This window comes from Melanerpes formicivorus, unplaced genomic scaffold (genome assembly GCF_026170545.1).
Source record: "Melanerpes formicivorus ecotype bairdi unplaced genomic scaffold, bMelFor1.0.p_v2 SCAF_27, whole genome shotgun sequence".
In the NCBI taxonomy this organism is placed as follows: domain Eukaryota; kingdom Metazoa; phylum Chordata; class Aves; order Piciformes; family Picidae; genus Melanerpes; species Melanerpes formicivorus.
This window is the reverse complement of record NW_027142379.1, coordinates 1,082,457-1,103,278: the sequence shown is the minus strand read 5'-3', so window position 1 is coordinate 1,103,278 and position 20,822 is coordinate 1,082,457. Positions and strand designations below refer to the sequence as shown.

Genomic DNA, 20,822 nt, shown 5'->3' with positions numbered 1-20,822 from the left:
CTGGTTAATTCTATTCTAATCTCCAAAATACATATTAAAGATGAATCTTCTCCTAGGAGGATCCTATCACTGCATGGATTTGACCAGCAGAAGTGAGTTTTGAGTGAAGAAGAGTTACAGTATAAACATATCAGAACCTACTTTGTTCACCAGAAACAGATTCTGTTTGCCTCCCCTCACCCCAAGACTGTCAATGATGTACGGCCAATGTAGTTGTGAGGAGCACTACACACACAGAGGCAGACAAGATTTTGCCTAAGTTCTTGCTTGTCTCTGCTGTTCTAGTGTTCACAGGCATGGAACAAATGACAGAAAAGATGCAGAAACTTCTATTTTAACCAAGTAACTCTGAACAGACTGCCCAAATAGTCACATCAAATGATTTTTGTATTCAACAATGGCTCAACTTCAGCACAGAGACAGGTATAACTGGTATCCTAGAATCATTAAGGTTGGAAAATACCTCTAAGGTCAAGTCCAACCTTCTACCTATCACCTCCATGAAAAACATCTTGTTTCTGACAGGAGGGCTTCAAGTTCCCCAAGTCTGTTACCACAGCTTGTCAGTTTCCCTTCCAACGGGTCTCAAGAAAGGGGGCTATGGAATTCAGTCAGGACACAGCTTAAACCTTCCTTAGTTAGCTGATGCAGAGGTAGTTTTGGGTAACATTTTAACAATTCCCATGTTTTCACTAGGCATGACCTGGCAGCCACAAAACCAGCCACAGATGCAACACTGCCAAATCCAAGTCTGACTGCAAATTTTAATGCCTTTGAAATTTGTACAGGTACACATTTTACAGGAGCTGCTTATACAATCTTTCTAATCCCTAAGTTCCCACAAATATGGACCATAAATTCCTCGAGTCCCTCAGGGTGGTGCACTCAAAAACAAAAGCAAAGAATGCTGTTAACCCTGGCTACAGAACATGCCCATCATGATAAAAGCCTCCAGCCGGAGTCAGCTTCCTTTTTCCTCAGTGCTTGTTCGTTCTACACACAGGATTATCAGCTAGTTTAGTTCCTCAAAGCATGGTCAGGGCAAGTCAAACCTCATCTTCACTGGTCAGGAAAAAGTAGTGACCACTGCAGGGTACTTTAGTTTCAACAGGTTAAAAAAAAAAGAAAGAAAGAAAAAAAAAGGTGTTATTTACATGTTGAGAAAGTTGCTTTCATTTCCATAGGAATAGTATACAAATAAACATTCAGGAGAAGTTACACAGTTTATGCCAAACCCAAAATATACATTTGAGGTGTACAAGTTTTTAAAGCTTCTTACAGGCATTGCAAAGATAATTACAGCAAAACATTTGCTGGGACACAGCTACCATCTTAAATTAGGAAATGGAATGTTACCAGCAAGATTTAGCTACCCATTACTGTTGGTATTTGTACCTATTTGACCCCAGTGTGTGGTGTTTTCAAGAGGACCACACTGTAGTGAGGCTCAGATGGTCTAAAACTGACACAACTTACACCAAGAAATTGAGTTCTTGTGATGATGCAGATCTGCTCCTTCACACTGTGTTGCTTCTACTCCACCATGAAAGTTACACCTCCCTTCCTCTTGTTTCCGGGAAAAACAAGACAGCTACACAAAATAACAGTAAATTAGAATGGCTTTACTGAAAGTTTGGGGACAGCTTGAGATCTACAAGTGGTTTACACATTCTCTTCAGTCATCTCCTTCTAAGAAGTATAACCTGCATTAAAAACCAGGGGAGATCACAGGATACAGGGTACCAGATTTGCAGTGACTGAACACCTCCTGGGATTTCCCTCCACATTAGAATAGAATAAACCAGGTTGGAAGAGACCTTCAAGATCATTGTGTCCAACCTATCATCCAACACCACCCAACCAACTAAACCATGCAACCAAACACCCTGTCAAGTCTCCTCCTGAACACCTCCAGTGATGGTAACTCCACCACCTCCCCGGGCAGTCCATTCCAATGGGCAATCACTCTCTCTGTGTAAAACTTCCTCCTGATCTCCAGCCTGAACCTCCCCTGGTGCAGCCTGAGACTGTGTCCTCTTGTTCTGGTGCTGGCTGCCTGGGAGAAGAGACCAACCTCTGCCTGTCTACAACCCCCCTTCAGGTAGTTGTAGAGAGCAATAAGGTCACCCCTGAGTCTCCTCTTCTCCAGGCTAAGCAACCCCAGCTCCCTCAGCCTCTCCTCATAGGGCTTGTGTTCCAAGCCCCTCACCAACTTTGTTGCCCTTCTCTGGACATGCTCCAGCAAGTCAACCTCCTTCCTAAACTGAGGGGCCCAGAACTGGACACAGTACTCGAGGTGTGGCCTAACCAGTGCAGTGTACAGGGGCAGAATGACCTCCCTGTTCCCACTGGCCATACTGTTAGCAGTATGAACTCCCCAGTTTAGAGGCACAAAAACCAAAAAGCTTGAGCACTTAAGCATGCTGGTTTGTAACCAAGTTTGGGGGTTTTCCCTTTTAAAATGCAGATTACAGGAGTTCAGGTTTTAGGTTCTTGGGTTTTTTTCCCCCACCCCAGCAGAAAAGCAATCACCCCTTCCCCAGTCTGCTCAGAGAATGTTGCTTTCCAAATTGTTCCAAATTTTTCCAGTTGAGCTGAGGTATTACAAGTTTTCCCCAATTAAAGAATTTTAAGGAGTGTGTAGTAACAGATGTTGGTCTGTTCAGAGGGGCATGGACATCAAAACTTTGGTCCTCCCAGTTCTCTCCGAGATACTGGTTAAAATGTCCAGTTTGACACAAAGGATTTTTACAGTTGGCTTCCTATCTAGCACACACTAAGTCTGGCATATTATACAAGACAGTATTTTACCTAACCCAATGATTTCTGTTATGTTTATTGAAGTTAGCTGTGCTTAGCATAGAGAAAAAAAAGGAAATGGGAAGAGGACAACACAAGGCTAGGAAGACTTTAAGCTAGGCAGGGAAAAACTGAAGCTTGCCAAGTGTGAGCTTTATCTTGAAGCTGGCTAAGCACACCCTCTAAAGAACCAGTCAAAGCACAGGATGGAAATAAAACTCTTAAAATGATTTTCTTATATTCAAGTATTTGATCAATGATGTCAGACTGAGATAAATGTTAGGCCAAAGATGCATCTTAGAACCAAACCCAGTAAAAAGGTCCCAAAAAAAGGCTCGTTAAAATATAGGTAATGTCAAGCTACGAAGCTTCAATTAGTGCAGATCATTTTACATGAAACCCAGAAATATACACAATAAAACCATTCCAGTTTTCATAAAAGTTTAGAAGGTAGATGATAAAATTGCACTTAATTCTGAACGAGTTCAGAGAGCAAGTCATTCCCATTCCCTGCTGATCCATTCCTACGTAGAAAGGGAACCGGCTTATAAAAGAGCAAATCAGCTTTGTACATTCTACTTCACTTTTCACCATTTGGTCACAGAGAAGGAAGGGCACCACTATCTGTCCTGGTGGCCAGAGTCAGCTCTCCTGCCCTCAGATGCAGAGAGATCCAACACAGGGTTGACGAACCCGGCGTACTCGGAGTTGCCGTTGTCATCCATCTCGGCGCTGACGAAGTCGTTCTCCCACTCCAGCCCGTTGGAGTCATCCGAGGCTGAGGCTGCATTACTCCCAGTCTTCTTGCTATTGAATTTCAGGGCTGCCCGGAGGATATCCTCCTCTGTTTTGGAGCGTTCCCTCATGGGAATCATCCTGTTCATGCCTGCAACAAGGAGAAAGACCGCTTTGGAGGGAAGTCGCTTTGTGTTAGAACATCAGGAGAAACAAGCAGCCTCTGGCAAATCGGGTACTTTGACTCCGCAGCAGCAGCAGCTTTTTTCTGCTGGTGGTGCTCACATTAGGTGCTCAGCAAATGTGGGGACATGGCAACTGGGGACATGCCTTAACATCTTTTAAGGTCCCTTCCAACCTAAACTACTCCGTGATTGTATGATTCCAGGACTAAAGTAAGTGCTCATATGGGACTCACTGTTGGGAAGAGTTCCAAGACCCATAGTGAAATGAGCTTGGGGTCTGAAATTATTCCAGCCAACCCATTTAGCTTCTACTATCATTTATCTTGATAGAGTTTGGGGATGCTAATCTCTCAACTTCTTTTTCATAGTAAAACATCAAGCCCTACTTGGCCTCTATCCTTATGGATGTTCCCTGGCCCTGATCACACCCTCCCATTCTCTCCATGTCATTAGATACAAACGTGAACATAGGTTTCACCTCAAGAAGAGGAGAAACCTCTTTACAGTGAGGGTGATGGAACACTGGGACAGGCTGCCCAATGGGGTTGTGGAGTCCCTTCTCTGGAGACTTTCAAAACCTGCCTGGATGCATTCTTGTGTGGACTACCCTAGGTGATCCTGCTTTTGGCAGGAGGGTTCTACTCGATCTCTGCAGGTCCCTTCCAACCTCTAACATTCTGTGATACTGTGATTAATGGCCACAATGGTCTTAGGTTGATGGCTGGGCTTCATCTTAGAGGTCTTTTCCAATCAAAACAATTCTATGATTAAACCACAGTCTGCAGTCAGTTTTGGCCCAGTTGAAACCCAGCCACCAGTGGCAATGATTTACAGAGTTCTAAGGAAGACAGCACAGTGAAGCAACTCCCTAGCAATGTTTCTGCCTCCTAGATATGCAGCTTGCTGCCTTCCATTATGGCCATGTTAATATTAGAAGACTTTTGGTGCAGTGCTATTTCCATAGAAGCTGAATGTCTGGGGAATCCTGTGCTGCTCTTGTAATTTAATCACAAAGATGAAACATTTTAAAGAGCAGGTAAATTTTAGACAGGTATTGGGTGCATTTGCTCAGGAAAGGTCTTCAGTTTGAAAAGGTTTCTTTGATTTCACACAAAGCAAGGCCAAACATCAAAGACTGCAGAAAGACATCAGAGATGCTATCTTTGTCAGCATGGTGTATGACAACACTCCTAGCACACGCAGTAACTCCACCTCCTATCCCCAGCAGTCAACCCCATCAAGGAGGTTGTTTTAACACACTTAAGTTGGGCCAGATCTACCAAAAATACCTCCAAGCCCCTGCACCACTGTCTAGCACTTCTTTCAGATGACCACATTCCTTCCTTGCAGCCATGACAACAAGTTGTTCTCAAGCACAAGCAATCTTCCATGGGTTATGTTACCATCTCTTCAGATTTGAGGTTGCCAGGGAGAAGAAATACACTACCTCTTAAAAATCACTCCCCTTTGAAGAGCACAAGCCAGTAGGAGCCAGAACCAGAGTGACACAACAAAATGAGTGTTCCTATTTACTCACCTCAAAACTAGATGAAACCTAAGTCAGTATGACAGTGATATGAGAACAATGAAGAGCAGAACATCACAGGTTGTTAATTCTAAATGTAATTCAATTCCCAGCAAGGATAATAGAAAGCCATATTCAACAAGAACCTCAACCAGTCAACTGAGCAAGGCAATTCTGCATGCAGATAAAGACTAAATCTTGGTCATATCTGGCATTCAGTAGTTATCTAGAAAGATAGTACACAAGAGTGGGAGGACATCTCAATCTGTAAAAGCAGCAGAGAATGCAATGTTCCCATTTCTTAAGGACAGTGTAAATATAGAGTTCCTAGAACACTGTTTCTGCACTGGTGCTAGTTACTCTCAGTGTAAAATCCAGTGCACTTCAACAGGCATGATCCTGCCCTAGCTTCAGCTCCTCTGAAATGCCAATAGCTTTTGCACACACCAGATGAAAAAAAGAGATGATGCTGCTGGGTACTTCTGGTTAAATCTGAGAAAGTTAGAGTGGGCTTCTGAACTATTGCTCTTGACAGCACTAAACACTGAAGCCACACACAGATTGTCAAAAGCAGCCTATTAAAGCAAAACAAAAATTGCTATGCATTGGATGAAAGAAATCTTAGGTTATGCTTGGTGAGCTTCTCCTGAGCCAAGGCCTGAACATTTTGGAGTAGCTTTGAAAGTAGAAGCTTTTGCAGATTTAAAGAGAAGAGGAAAAATAAATACACCTGTAACAGCAGCACTCAGGATAGTTGGGATACTCTCCTGAAATTCCAGACCTAATTTTCCAGCATAAGTTATAATAAAAGGATTAGGGTTTAAGGAAACCTTGCTGCTTGGTCAGAGATTCCTGCCCAGCTTCCAACATGTTAAAGCAAAGAGCAAGCTGCCTTCTGCTGCATGCGCACAAGAGGGCGCCAGTTCTTTACCATTGGCTTTGGTGTGAGCTTAGGTCAGTTCCACATAATGCAGGAGATCCAGAGAAGTTAATTCATTCAGAGAAATAACTGCATTTATCAAAACAAGCCATTTTCCATTTAAAAAAAATAGTTGACACTTTAATCCTAGAATGGCTCAGGTTGGAAGGGACCCAAGAGGTCATCTCCTGCTCCAATCTCCCCCCTTTATGGGCAGAGACACCTCTCAAGTAAAATCAGCTGCTCGAGGCCTCATCCAACCTGGCCTTGAACATCTCCCAGAAAAGGAGGCATCCACAACCTCCCTGGGCAACCTGTTCCAGAGTCTCACCACCCTTGTACTGAAGAATTTCTTTCTAAGATCCCATCTAACCCTGCTCTCCCTCAGCTTCAAACCATCCCCTTGTCCTGCCTCCAGACACCTTGACCAAAAGTCCCTCTGCAGCTTTCCTGTAGGATCCCTTCAGCTATTGGAAGGCAGCTCTAAGGTCCCACTGGAGTCTTCTCCAGGATGAACAACCCCATTCATGACAGAATTGACAGAAATCCATCACAATTCAGTTTGAAACCACTTTAGAAAATGACAGCTTCACAACCAAGACAGTTCACACAGTCAGCATTTTTAACTTGGAAGCTCAGAATGAAACTGGCTGGCAGGTTAAATACCTTCTTCATCTTCCCACTCCAGATCTAATGAAGTGCTGTCATCGTTCCCACTGGTCGATTTTGTTTTGGTCATTAAGTCACAACTGCTCTCTGTGTTGGGTGTCAGCACTGTAGCATCAGATGAAAGTCCTATATTTGGAGGAAAAAAGAAGAAAGTAAGGATTTTTAATGTGTTAGTATGAGTTTGTGGTTCCATAAGGATTTTTAATGTGTTAATATGAGTTTGTGGTTCCATATGCAAAACTCACAAAGAAAATCTGTATTGTGCTTTGTGGCCTTTAGAGCTCAGGAACATTTGAAAAAGCACTTCATGCATCACATCAGAGATGATACAGCAGCTTTTAAACAGCCAACATCAACAGACTATCACAAGAGGTCATTTAACAATACAGTCTGATTGAGATTATAGAGGGAATTACTATGCTGGAAGCTTGATTTGTGTGAAGACTTGCAAAAAAACCAAACCCCAAAACCAATCCTTGCCCCCAAACCTCCCAAACTACAGGCAGCATTCCTTAAGAATGATCACCAGTCCTCCAACCTCATAGTTACTATCATATATAAATAAAACTTAGGGATTGAAGGTTATAAAATCCTTTTCCTCTAAACTGAGTGGAATTTTTAAATGCAGGCAGCCAAATCCTCTCCTGTGCCTCATCAGGAAAAAGAAGTTAACCATTAGCAAAATAATTAGAATCCTACTAGGAGGTGATTAAATAAGCCACACAGTTGCATCTTTAATGCACAGTCAGGTTTTAGAAGAGAAGTTCACTGCCTTGATGTTGCCTCCACAAAGGTGGTTGAGGAGCCTTAGTAAAACAAAATCCATGCCCAAGGCTTGGCTGCTGACAGGATTTGCTTCGAGAACTGGAATGGCTGCAGCACAAGTGGGATGTGCTGTGGTTTTCAAGCACTTGAAGCACCACGAGTTAGAAATGCAAAGTTTCTAAACCACAGAATTGTTTTGGTTGGAAAAGGCCTCTGAGATCATCCAGTCCCACCTTCAACCCAACCCTACCAGGGTCATTAAATCAGGTCCCCAAGTGCCATGGCCACAGGTTTCTTGAACACCTCCAGGGATGGTGACTCCACCACCTCCCTGGGCAGTCTGTTCCAACTCCTGACCACTCCTGCAGCAAAGAAATTTTTCCTCACCTCCAACCTAACCCTCCCCTGGCACAATTTCAGGCCATTTCCTTTCATCCTATCACCTGAAACTAGAGAGAAGAGACCAACCCCCACCTAAATGAATGATGTTTATGTAGAAAAAGAAACAGCACTCTGTGCTCCTCAGACACATAATGTTTAAAGACATGGATAAAACAAGGAAGACTTACTACTACTTCTAAAAGCTTCATACTGGAATTTTGCATTTCTTAAGAAAGCATCAAGATCTTCCTCTGCCACAGAGCTGTAAGAACAATGCACTGGGTTTTAGCTTTAGAAGCCTCTAAGGATGCTGCAAAAGATATGTTAATTCACACCCCCCCCCAGGTCTGTGCTACAAAGCATATCTACCTGTGACTAAAATCTTTATTAAAATGACCTACAAAAGGCCTTTCCCAGTTCTGCTCATCACATTCTCTCAGCCTGAGCTTCTGCTCAAGTTTTAACAGTATTTTCAGTCAAAAATTAATTAGCTTCTGTCACAAAACAATCCTTCCCCTCTCATCCTTTGTCCCTTAAGATAATGCCTCCTTCATTTTCAATTCCTTTAATGAATTGAAGTCCCCCTACTGCAGTCCTTTCTTTTTAGAAGCTGGCTAGTCCCTATACATGCCATAAAACCTTGGGTTTCACACCTCCTTTTTTAACCACTTCCCCAACTAAAAGTCTCTCCTATTTCTCTTCCACTCAAAACTTGATTTGAGAGCTTCTAAACTCTACCCTTTCACAGTTAATTAGTTGGAGGGTCGTTTGTGGGGGTTATTTCCCCCCCAAACACTGAACACAGAAGGTGGGAATGAAGAGAATGAAAAGGAAGATACTAATGAAGTAACAGGCAGGTTGGAAGATAGCTTTGAGATCCTTGAGTCCAACCTGTTGGATGATAGGTTGGACTCTGTGATCTCAAAAGTCTCTTCCAACCTGGTTAATTCTATTCTATTCTATACAAACTATTCAATTCTCCATTTAATTAGTGTGTATTTTTCATTGGGCATCTCAAAGAGGGTTCTGAATAACAGATGTTTGTATATTAGCCACGATTTTCTATATCCGAATCATAAATGCTTTTATATTAATCAATATTTTCCATATGAACACAGGTTTTGCCTTCAGTAACCCTTTGGTTAGAAATGCTGCACAGGGAAGGCTTGAAAAACAGGGATTTGGGGTTTTTTTTGTGAGGAGATGAGGAACAGGAGTGAAAAAATCATGAGTCTTGATTAAAGTTTTACATCTTACCTCTGATATTCTCCATTGTTAACAGCATGTGCTCTCTGGGCTATCCTTTGCTGTCTACGTTGCTATCAAAAGAAGTAAATGGTTGAAAAAGCTGAACGCAGTCAGAGCAATCTACTCAACACACTAAACATTTCCCCAGCTGTGACATGAGAAGATGCACTGTCCTGGTCCTCAGAGCAGTCTAAGGACAAGTCAGGAAGAGACTGACTTGCACTCAAAGGTCAGGTTTTGTGCTGCTGAAGGGCTCATGACATGTAACTGCTACTGTTTATAAGCTCAGAAATCTCTCCAGGGAAAAGCTAGCTTTGTGAGTAGAGCTCTCAACGTTTCAACCTGTATCATGCACCAAAAAAAGCATCAATTGGTGCAAAACATGAACACCACCTCAGTCATGGCTGCATCTGTCCTCTGGTATCTCCTCTTAAGCCACAATATTTTCCACACACAACTGACCCTTGGCTTATGTTTGATTTGGGTTGGTCTGTGCACAAGAACAGTCAGCCCATGATTTAGAAAGTAAAGGATTTCCTAGCTGTATCCCTATACAAAGCCACCCTCCCTTCTCCTCTGGTTGTCTGCAGCAGCACTAAGTGCTTCATTCATATTAATAAAAGCTTTGATGCCTTCCTGAGCCAAAAGCATTAATACCTCTACACTCTTAAGGTAGAAAGCTTTCATGGTGTCACTATCAAAACCAGAATGAAAAATGCAAGACACAAGCCCTAAATGCATTTCTTTTGTGCTTAGAAGGACTACAGATGTCATGGAAATAGGGTTCTGCTTTAGTTTGGGGGACTAAACAACTTGAAGTTGTCTGAAATTTCTTTTCCCTGCCTTGGAGAAATTAAGAGCATAAATGGGGCACAGCAACTATGGGATTAAGGGCAAATCAGTTATGAAGCAATAACTGTTCACTGATTATGACCAAGTAAGGTAAAAATGAATGAGCTAGTTTTATAGACAAGTCTGGTGTATCCAGCTACTCTATCTTCTGAAAAAGAATATTATTTATTTTCAACCTTAATGGAGCTGCCCCTGCAGAAGAAATGCAGGGGTACATAACCTAGAATTTTTAATGTCAACTTCAGCTCCTTCTAAGAATTGCTCTTTGCTGGGTAGTCCTGTCAGATAATTGCACTGGATCAGACAGCATTATTCAATCCCAGCATGATAATGGCTTTGTTTTTTTGGCACACTTTCAGTCTCTGGTGTTTTAAATAAGTATCAAAAGATTGAAGCCAGTAAAGAAATGGGAAGTATAGAAGCAGAAGCATCACCTAATGGTGGCTAGAGATGAGAAGAATTAATATGCAGGGGAAAAAAAGAGACAGAAACTTGGCACCAACATAGTTAACAAGTCTGTGAAAATCAATTACTGACTTGGGCAGCTCTTTTCTTTCCAGATGCATATGCCCACATAATATCCAATTTAAATTACCCACCCATTTGGCCAGGTCACAGACATCTAGCACTCTGAGTTCCAGGATACACATCTCTTCAAATTCTCTGCTGTTACAGGCCCTGACATTTAGTAGGGCAACATCATCAGCAAGCCGAATGAGTTTCAAGGATGCCAAACTCCCAGTGAAAAGCCATTTTCTCCTTTAGAAGACTTCTGCCCAAAGAGCAAAGTTGAGTTATGGATTCCAAATAGCTTCTGGTTTATTTAGAAAGGTTAAATGCTTGATGCATATCTACACAAAAAAACACTTCCTTAGAAATCCTTATGGGTTTTGGGAGAGGCTGTTTGTAAAGGAGGTTAAGTGGAACTCATTTCGTGAGAGGAGGAAATTAAAGTCTTTATAATGCATTCATTCCATCTCACTTCCTAAGATGTGCATATTAAAAATACTGAAAGACATGAAAAAATAGAACTTCTTGTCCAGAGCTTCTACAAAACCCAAAGCAAGCCATAAAAGAAGCTATTTTTGCTGACTGTACATAGACCAAATGTGTTAAAATAAACCAAGGGGGAAAAAAAGCAGCCAGCTAAAAAGGTCAGAAAGAATTAACCCTCCCATAACGAACAGCAAGAAGACTGAAAGAGAAATGTGAGATGAGACCTATAATTAGCAGCAGGAATATTAGATGAAAACTCACATCCCCATCAGTCTGGAAATGAGCATTTTCTATTCACTCTGGAATATAGACAAGATCTCCCCTGTACCTACTCTGGATTTCAGACTTCTTCAATTAGTCTTAATCTGAACATTTACTTCTAGCTGAAGACACATCCCATGTTTAGTGGCACAAAATGATAAAAACACCTCAGATTGGAAGGGAATTCAGGAGGTCACCTAATTCAACCCACCTGCTCCAGGCAGGGTCACCAGTAAGTTCAGATGACTTAGACACATTTATCTTCATGTTAAGACAAACCAGAGATAAGGAACAGGTACATAAACATACAAAGTACATTTTTACAAGTCTAAATGTCATGATTTGTGCTTCCTCTCAAGTTTTCTCACTAGAAAGGCAGAATTTACTTTAAAGACCCGTAAACTTCTATATAATGGAAGAAGCCTGTTAAAGTAATTATAGATTGAAAGCATACACCCCTTATTCAAGATTTATGCTTAGCAACATAAGCTGCTTGCATCTCTTATTCAATATTTATATTTAGCACCATAAGCTGTTTCAAGCAATTCTGGTAATTTTCAGCTCTACTTTCAGAATCATGGCTTGTCCTCTACTGGAATTTACAAGCCAAAGCCATTTCCTCATTACATTTCCTTAGATGTGAAAGATATCAGGGAAGTCTACATACAAAGAATGACAGAACAGAAGCTCTGATATATATTGGGGTCTTTTTCCCCTCACCTCCAAGAGCTTTTTCTGCTTTGCTGCCCTGGCTGCTTCACGTTGTGCAGCATATAAAGCCTCCTCTTCTATTCTTAACTTCTCCTCTTGTAAGGCTAACTGTATATGAACAAAACAATAATGGTTAACAAAAGCAGAACCTATCTATCTTCCTATCAATATAGCCATAAATACAATAAAACAAAAGAACTACTAGAAAGCAAAAAGAAAATAAAAAGGTTCTATAGCCATAAACATTTTGTGCTTCATTAATTCAGTCTAGCAGTTTCCCCCTCCCCCCCCAAAAAAAGCCCCAAACATCCCAAGAAATGTAGATTATTAAACATTATCCTATTGAACAAACATCAATATTAGTGATTTGGTCTAAAGGCCTCTTGCATTTTAGTGTGAACTGCACAGCTAGACTTAATATTTATTTTCAGTTGCATATTTCATTGGTACTTGAAAGTCCTTCTCAAGTTTTGTGTTGTTTTCTACACCATATTCTGCTGCAACACTAAGACAAAATGACAAATTGCAGGGGTTTTACCCTTAAGAAAAGCTTGGGGGAAGGGGGGAATAAAAGGAGCACAGGAGTTGAATCAAGTACAGTCCCCCTTTTGCCTTTCCTCAAAAAGAAAAGTAAATCCAGCAGATCTGAGGCAGGCAGGCAGTCTGTTCATTCTACTTTTTCAGCTAAGAAGCTATTAAAAAGCAATCTCTGATGAACCCAGTGTCATACAGCAAGCTCTCTATATCTTGAGCAGGAAAAAAAAGCCAACTGATGAACAAAACCCCACTGTTCCACTCATGGGAATGGAATCTCCTCGTGTTCATGGTTGATTTTAATTACTTTCAATGAAATATTATCTGTCCCCTACCAGTCCTCCTAACTGCTTACCTCTGACTGAAGTTTCAGATCAACAACTCTCTGCTTTTCAGCAATGGAGTCGTAATGTCTTTCTTTCAAGTCAGCAATTTCTTCCTCAGTCAGAGGTCTAAAAGCATGGGAGAAAACACAGAAAGCCTCCATCTATTATTTAGGCATGACAACACTAAGTCTCACTTCAACACATCCAGATAGTCTGTCTCCACTGGCCCTTTAATGCAAATTCAAACAACTGTGCTTTGGGCCTGCTGCTCCTGAGAGCAGGGTTCCAAAGTTCCAGTTTACTCAGGACAACTCTGCCACTCCTTACTCTCACAAAGCATTTTTTTGTCCCTTCACAGAGAGCACATTTGCAAAACAAGGTTTCATAAACGTTTTTCTTTTGTACCTTCATAGAAAGCACATCTGTAAAGCAAGGGTTCATGAGCATTTTTTTGTACCTTCATAGAAAGCACACCTGCAAAACAAGGTTTTATAAGCACTTTTTTTGGTACTTTCATAGAGAGCACAGTTGCAAAACAAGGTTTGATAAGCATTTTTTGTACCTTCATAGAAAGCATACTTGCAAAGCAAGGTTTGATAAGGTTTGGTATATGCCAATTTCTTCTCCTTACATAAACATTAACATGCTCAGAAAAAAGGAGAAAAATCACTGCACTAACACCTGTACAACTTCAAATGCAGATCTTGGGAGCAAGAGTAAAGATTCCCTTTGCTATACATTTTGTCTGGTACAGGTGGGCTGTCATCTGTTCTGTTTTGACATGGTTAAGCATTGAGGTTACTTTGACATGCATTCTCTCCAGCTATCTGACAACTTAAAGACAGACAGGATTTTGACAGAAGCTCTGAAAAATAGTCACAGAGGGAAGAAAAGTTCCTGAATCTCAAGAGTCTTACCTGTGATTGCTTCCTGGGCTTTCCCCCTGTTAAAAACAAAAAACAAACAAAACAAAACCACCCATGAGTCTGAGAATCCAAATCAAATCCATTTTAAGATGGGAAAGAAAATCCTATGAGATAGGTTTCTCCCATATATTGGCTTTACAATTAGGGAGAAAAGTCCTCATTTTAATATGGAATTAAAAAGCAATAACTCTTGTCGTGCAATAAACTGAGGTAGCTAAGCAAAGTAAAGAAGTACTTCCCTCTGAAAATAGGCACTGCAGTGGTGTGTTTCAGGAACCAAAGTGTTAGTCCTCATGGTTCTAAACACAGGGCAGGGTACTGAAAATGTGGTGTCCCCCACTCCTTATCAAGCTGAATTCAGTTTATCAAGAGTAAAGTTTTAAGGCCAACTACTTTTTTTCTTAAGCATGGCTCAGCCAGTTCATGCAAAACTGGAAAGACAGAGCACTCCTAAAGCAAAGCAACCCAGGTCCATTTCTGTTCTCTGACAGAGAGCATTTGCTGAGTCTTATACAAGAGTTACACCAGGAAAAAGTTCTCTAAGTCTTACACACACTCATTTCTTCCCCTCCTTTTTCCTCCCTAACGTCCATCATGCTCTCTTCCTGAAAGGATTATGTCCCATACTCCCCCCAACCAGTTTTCTGTTAGGTCTTCACCTCTCCCAAAGTCTTAAATATTCACTTCTGGAGCAGGCAAAACTCAAAGTACAAGAACCCTGCAATTTCTGTCTACATCATGGCATGAAGTGGGATGAAGATACAGATCTTGGAACCATTTAAGGGTAGTACTGGCAGGTTTCACCCGATGATCCAGGTACCTACCTCATCACTTTCCACCAGGTTCTCAAACTGCAAAGAAAAAGCAAACAACCTTTAGTGACTTGGTATACTGAATTGCAATGACATACAAACATGATTACATATTTAATCTGTCTTGGACAAACTACTCCAGTGGTAACAGCAGGACATCAACACAATTTCTGAAAGCTCCTACTTGCAGAGAGAAGATTAGAGTAGGACCCATCTCCATGGATTAGGACCCATCTCCTTAAGCTTTTACTTAAACATTATATTCTCCTAAGAGTCAAAATTAAAAACATATTTCATGTGTCTCACTACAGCTTCTGTGAGAGCCCTGATAAAAATGAAATCTCCTTAGTCAAAAAGCAAGCAAGAACACATGAATCATTCTGAGCTGCATAAATTCATCCAGCAGAAGTTCAGCTACCACAGACACCCAAAGCAAATGGAAATTCTCCACACTATTCTCAGAACAGTCAGCCTGCATGCAGTGAAATACTGCAAGAATCCTATGGACCTAGACATTAACTCCAGCAGAACATGAGTAACAATTTGGGAGGAGATAACAACCATTAGGGAGGAGGACAGAACATTGTTTTCTACCCTATTTCTGCTGCTGCAGGAGCAAACTCTCTTACAGCTGGAAGCTATGCACCAAAACAGATTTCCCCCACCACCCAGTGCAGCAACAGTTTGGAATAACCCAGATTTCAGTGTAAATAAACTGCAAAAGCAGAAAAGGCACTGTTAGAATGCAGCTTTCCCCCACTCCTTGTGTTTTTAAATCACTGCAGGTGTAAGCACTCACCTCTATAGTGTAGTGTTCTCCTGTTGAACAGGTTCTAAAATACTTTGATCTGGAAAGATAAGTCCGTGGTTACACTTCATAATAGTCTTCAGAAGGAAAACATGCCTGAAAGCATTCTAGAAGCTATTTTAAATTAAGAAGTATAATAGAAAGCACATCCTCATGTATTAAACACATTTATTTGTTGCCCTGTGCTTTGCATCACTGCTAGAGGCAGAAAGAGGCCGAAGAATGTAAACATCTGTAGAGCTAGATGAAAGACCAACACCCTCAAGTGAGAAGAAATCACTCATCAGGATGTTAGACTCATGATGTAAAGATATTTAGCATGTTCTGCAATACCTTCAGGATACTGTAAATAAAAAACAACATTATTCCAGGCAGTATCTGTTGATCATCATGACACTGAGCTCTTCATAGAATGGTTTAGGTTGAAAGGAACCCGAAAGATCATCCAGTTCCAACTCCCTGCCCTGAGCAGAGACACCTCCCACTAAGCCCAGGTTGCTCAAGGCCTCACCCAGCCTTGCCTTGAACACCTCCAGGGAGGGGACATCCACAGCCTCCCTGGGAAACTTGTTCCAGTGTCTCACGACCCTTACTGTAAAGAATTTCTTCCTTATCTCCAGTCTAAATCTCCCCTGCTCAAGCTTCAATCCCTTCCCTCTCATCCTAACACTACAAGCCCTTGTAAAAAGTCCCTTTCCAGCTTTGTCCCAGGCTCCCTTCAGGTCCTGGAAGGCTGCTCTAAGGTCTCCCTGAAGCCTCTCCTAGTAGAGCATCTTGTACAACATCAGTGCTAAACAATACATTTTGCTGTGACAGCTTGGCACAGCCAGAAGATTGAAGCTTAGAGAAAAACATCTAAAGAGAAGTCAAGACAACACTTTAACTACAAAATTATTGACAGTCTAATTTTATACAGGGCATCAGTCTCCTCCTTGATCCTTTAACTACCTTAACACTGTCCTCTAGAAAAATAACACAGTATTAAGTTACCTGAGCACATGTTTACCTAGCAAAAGAGGTTTGGCTGTCACCCAAAAGAACACTCAGATGCACACTGGCACTTCACTACAACATCCATTTCATTGAACTGTTGGGGAAACTGGAGTTTCCAGTTGCAAGTGCTGACTGCTATCAGGAATAAACCCAGAGCCTCAGGCATCTCTGTGCTTGTACAAAAAGCTCCTTCTGTACTTCCAACTAACACCTACTTCTGCTGTACTAAAAATCAACACCCCAGCCAAAGTGTGAATGACTTTGATCGTATCCTATTTTCTCTCCATCATATTTTCCTTTGGAAGTCAGTCAGGAGATGTCTCCCAGTGCTCACAAAGCAGTTAAAAGTAATTGAGGGGAGGAAAAATAAAAGCCCAAAGAGACCCCACAGCCAAAGCAATAATTTACAGGGTAAGTAGAAGTTCCTGGAGATTTACTATCACTACACTTGACTGCTAAAAAAGTTTGTTAGCCTATGAGTGGAGACACAGCAAAACACAGATGAAGCAAGAACCTTACAGGTATTACCTATTTTTGTCAGTAAGAGCAACAAAAACTTAAGGGCCAACTGTTCAGGCATTTCAGATGTTCTCAGGGAGTACTGACAATACAAGCAGGCATCCTCTACATACACTCTCCTGGTCCTTCACCCATTTCTCTTAAAAGCATTCCTAGGAGCTCTTCAGGACAAGCAGAACATCAGATGCATCTGATAGAAGGCCACGAGTTTGGAATGTGTAAAACGCTCAGTGTATCCATCTGGAATGACTTCAATCCTAATGTATCAGTCAACAATAATTGTTAAGCATCAAACACTGGTAAAGCACACAGAACGAAACCAAGTCCTTTTTTGGCATGCATCTTATCCACAAACTGAGCGTTGCAGAACAAAACACAGGTGACATATTTATAAGATATGTGAACGTTTTTCAGATGATTGTGTCTCTCATCTTTAGAGGAGTCACCCTTTGCCCCAACAGCCGCAGCCACTGACTCAGAGAGCACCAGATCATATCCCAGATTTGGTGGGTTTCCAGCTTTGCACAGACACAGCAGCCTGCACGGCTTTTGGCAGCTGACTTGAACAATCTTCCTCTGGAAAAACAGCCGTGGGAGAGGACTAAGGGGTAAGCACATCCCTAGTGACAGTTAGCCGAAGCCATCTCTGGAAACGTGTCACCAGCAGCCCTGCAAACTGCGCTGAGCTGAGCAACCCTTCAGCCTCATTTCATCATGCGGAGATGCCAAAGCAGCCGCTCCGCGTTGCCTTCTCTCCTGCCTTCAGTCCACCCGCCGGGACAGCCCGGGTCCCCCCAGACCCTGACCCACTGCCCCTCCTCACCCACCGGCCCCTGCCTGTTGGGCCCACACCGGGGCACTGCTGCGTTACCTGTCACGCACCTCCTACCCCAAGGTATCCCCGTCCCGCCGCCAAAGCCCTCGGCGGGAAACGGGAACCGGCCGCTTCAGGGCCCTCCAGCCCGGCCGCTTCTCACCTTCCCGAGGAGGAGGAGGGAAGGCGGAGCCGGGCGGGCCCAGCACCTCCCCGCCCCGGGGAGGAGAAGGGGTATCCGCGCTGCCCGCTTACCCTCCGCCCCGCTGGAGCCGGCCGGCTTCCCTCCGGAAGAAGAGCCCGCAGCACCACTGCGCCCAGCAGTTCCCCATCGCATCCTGGGCAGCGGCTCCTCCTCCCTTCGGGCGGGCTCAAGCCGCCGCCGCTGCTCCTGCTGCCATCACGGGCGGCAAAGAGAAAGAGGCGGGCGGTGAGACCGGGCGGCGACGACGGGGGCCCCCACGGAACAAAGGGCCGGGCGGCGGCTCCGCGCACTCCGCCTCATGGCCGCGGCCGCTGCGCAGGGGCGGACGCCGCAAGCCCCGCGCGCCAGCCCCGCCCTGCCGGCTCCGGCCCTCCCCTTCCCGCGCGCCATGGCGGAGGAGGAGACGGAGGCGGCCGCCTGAACTCCCGCCAGACCTCCTCACACGGCTCCACACCTCCTTAAACAGCCCCAAACCTCCTCAAACAGCTCCAAACCTTCCCAAACCTCCTCATACAGCCCCAAACCCTCTCAAACCTCCTTAAAGAGCTCCAAACCTCTTCAAACCACCTTAAACCACCCCAAGCTTCTTCAAACCTCCTTAAACCACCCCCAACATCTTCAAACCTCCTTAAACTGCCCCAAACCTTCTCAAACTGCCCCAAGCCTCCCGGAGCTCCTCCTCAAGAAGCTGTAGGTGTGGCATTTCAGGATGTAGTTTAAGCGGTCATGGTAGTTAGGTTGCAGATGGACTCGATCTCAAAGGTCTTTTCCAACCTTAGTGATTCCGTGGCTCTGTGTGTGGTTGTAGTTGGTGCCTTTCATTTAAGAGAGCTAAAAGTGGTATCTCAGCCGTGGAAGAATGAACTGGTTGCCAAATGAGCTGTCTGACCAGATTCTGGGACATAATCCTGGGATTATGCCCAGGAAGGCATAATGAAGAGCAGTAGAAGGTGGGAGGAATATACTAAGTTAATGCAAGCTGAGCTCCCAATTCTTTTTTTTCCCCTGGAACTGTGAGGTCAACCTTGAAAGATGCATTACAGTGATTGCATTTTGGAAGTGAGAATGAAGGTGAAGGAGAAATAAAAATAACCACAAATGAATTACAGAAGGTGACAGGTATTGATGTGACTCAAGAGGAATATGAGAAAGGTCTCAGAAGTATTCCCACAGTTTATGATGCCTCAGGATGATGCTATTTTTTTTCAGGGAACTGGTATTTTGGCAACATATATTATGCTTTTCCCCCAAAGAGAAAAGCTGTCAAGCCTGACAGGTCTTTGTAAATTGCCTGCCACGTTCATAAAATCATATCATAGAATGGTTTGTGTTGGAATGGACCTCCAAAGTCATCCAGTCCAACCCCTCTGCAGTCAGCAGGGACATCCTCCACTACATCAGGTTGCTCAGAGCCTTGTCCAGCCTGACCTTGAAGAGCTCTAGGGACAGACCCTCAGCTACCAACCTGGGCAACCTCCTGCAGTGTTCCTAACATCCAATCTCAATCTACTCTCATTTCAAACCATTGACCCTTCATCCCATCAGTGCAGTCCCTCTGCAGCCTTCTTGTAGCCCCCTTCAGGGACTGGAAGGCTGCTCTAAGGTCTACCTGGAGCCTTCTCTTTTCCAGGCTGAACAACCCCTGTTCTCTCCACCTGTTCTCACAGCAGAGGTGTTCCAGCCTCCAAGTCATTTTTGTGGCCCTCCTCTTGACCTGCTCCATCAGGTCCATGTCCTTCCTGTGCTGAGGGCTCCAAAGCTGTTCACAGCACTCCAGGTGAGGTCTTATGAGAGCACAGTAATATATGCAGAAACTGCCATGCTTTAAAAACCAAATGCCCAGCAAGAGTACTGATGCCTCCATTTTAACTGTAATTATTCCACCTTGCTCGTTGCCACTTTCCTAGCAACACAAGCTGCCACAGCACTCAGCTGCTCAGGCAGGGATTATTCATTAAATGAATCCATACTGGGTTTCATTGTGGCATGCTGCCCACCACACATTTTCATGCCAGGATGAGATTGCTTAGTCATTTGTTCTTGATGTGCCTTAATGGCTTTAGGAAAAGAACCTCAAGGAAAATTCTTTATAAAGGCTTTCTACTCATTAATAGTCAAGCACATTTCCAGCATGTCTTGGGTGCTCTCTTAGGCTGGCTTTGCTAGTAAGTTGGGTGGTGGGAGTGTTGATCTGCTGGAGGGCTGAGAGGCTCTACAGAAGAATCTGGACAGGCCAAGGCAAGGGGGATGAGGTTCAACAAGGCCAAGTGCTGGGTCCTGCACTTGGGTCACAACAACCCCAGGAACACTGCAAGATTTGGGCAAAGTGGCTGGAAACTGCCTGGTGGAAAAGGACGTGGGGGTGCTGGTCAACGGCTGGCCAAGTATTAACCAGCTTGTGCCAAGAAGGCCACCAGCATCCCGGCCTGTATCAGGAATGGTGTGACCAACAGGACGAGGACATGGATCATTCACCTGTACTCAGCACTGGTGAGGCCACTGCGTTCAGTTTCGGGCTGCTCACTCCAAGAAGGACGCTGAGGTGCTGTAGAGTGTCCAGAGAAGGATAATGAAGCCGGTGAAGGGTCTGGAGAACAGGGCTGGTGAGGAGCAGCTGAGGGAACTGCGGTTGTTTAGTCTGGAGGAGGCTGAGGGGAGAGCTCATTGCCCTCCGCAGCTCCCTGAAACGAGGCCGGAGTGAGGTAGAGGGTCGGGCTTTTCTCACAAGCAACTAGTGCTAGAACAAGAGCAAACGGTCTTCAGTTCTGCCAGGAGAGGTTTAGATTGGACATTAGGAGAGAAAAACCTGGGGCAGGCTGGCTCCCCTCACAGCCAGCGG

At 43.6% G+C, this 20,822-nt stretch overlaps 1 protein-coding gene across 2 annotated transcripts; it reads right to left on the bottom strand.

The window, feature by feature from the left end:
* Positions 1 to 1,155: 1,155 nt before the first annotated feature.
* AP1AR (adaptor related protein complex 1 associated regulatory protein) lies at positions 1,156 to 18,299 on the bottom strand. Of its 2 annotated transcripts, XM_068153831.1 has the most exons (10): positions 18,034 to 18,297; positions 15,444 to 15,492; positions 14,657 to 14,683; positions 13,824 to 13,849; positions 12,936 to 13,032; positions 12,056 to 12,154; positions 9,236 to 9,297; positions 8,167 to 8,240; positions 6,830 to 6,958; positions 1,156 to 3,685 (listed from the first exon to the last, which is right to left on the bottom strand). In XM_068153831.1, exons 1-10 carry the CDS (start codon positions 18,108 to 18,110, stop codon positions 3,420 to 3,422), a joined length of 906 nt encoding a protein of 301 aa, XP_068009932.1. In that variant the 5' UTR covers positions 18,111 to 18,297; the 3' UTR covers positions 1,156 to 3,419. The 2 variants fall into 2 exon arrangements, with proteins under 2 accessions (XP_068009932.1, XP_068009933.1); XM_068153832.1 differs by lacking the exon at positions 12,056 to 12,154 and having other exon boundaries at positions 18,034 to 18,299.
* Positions 18,300 to 20,822: the final 2,523 nt, after the last annotated feature.

What these genes read in the sequence shown, in the direction of transcription:
- AP1AR (XM_068153831.1), bottom strand. Translation starts at nt 18,110, where the DNA reads ATGGGGAACTGCTGGGCGCAGTGGTGCTGCGGGCTCTTCTTCCGGAGG. An exon ending in AGCAGAAAAAGCTCTTGGAG is followed by an intron (nt 9,298 to 12,055) that starts GTGAGGGGAAAA and finishes TTCTTTTGATAG; the next exon opens with CAACGTAGACAGCAAAGGAT. An exon ending in AACAATGGAGAATATCAGAG is followed by an intron (nt 8,241 to 9,235) that starts GTAAGATGTAAA and finishes TTGTTCTTACAG; the next exon opens with CTCTGTGGCAGAGGAAGATC.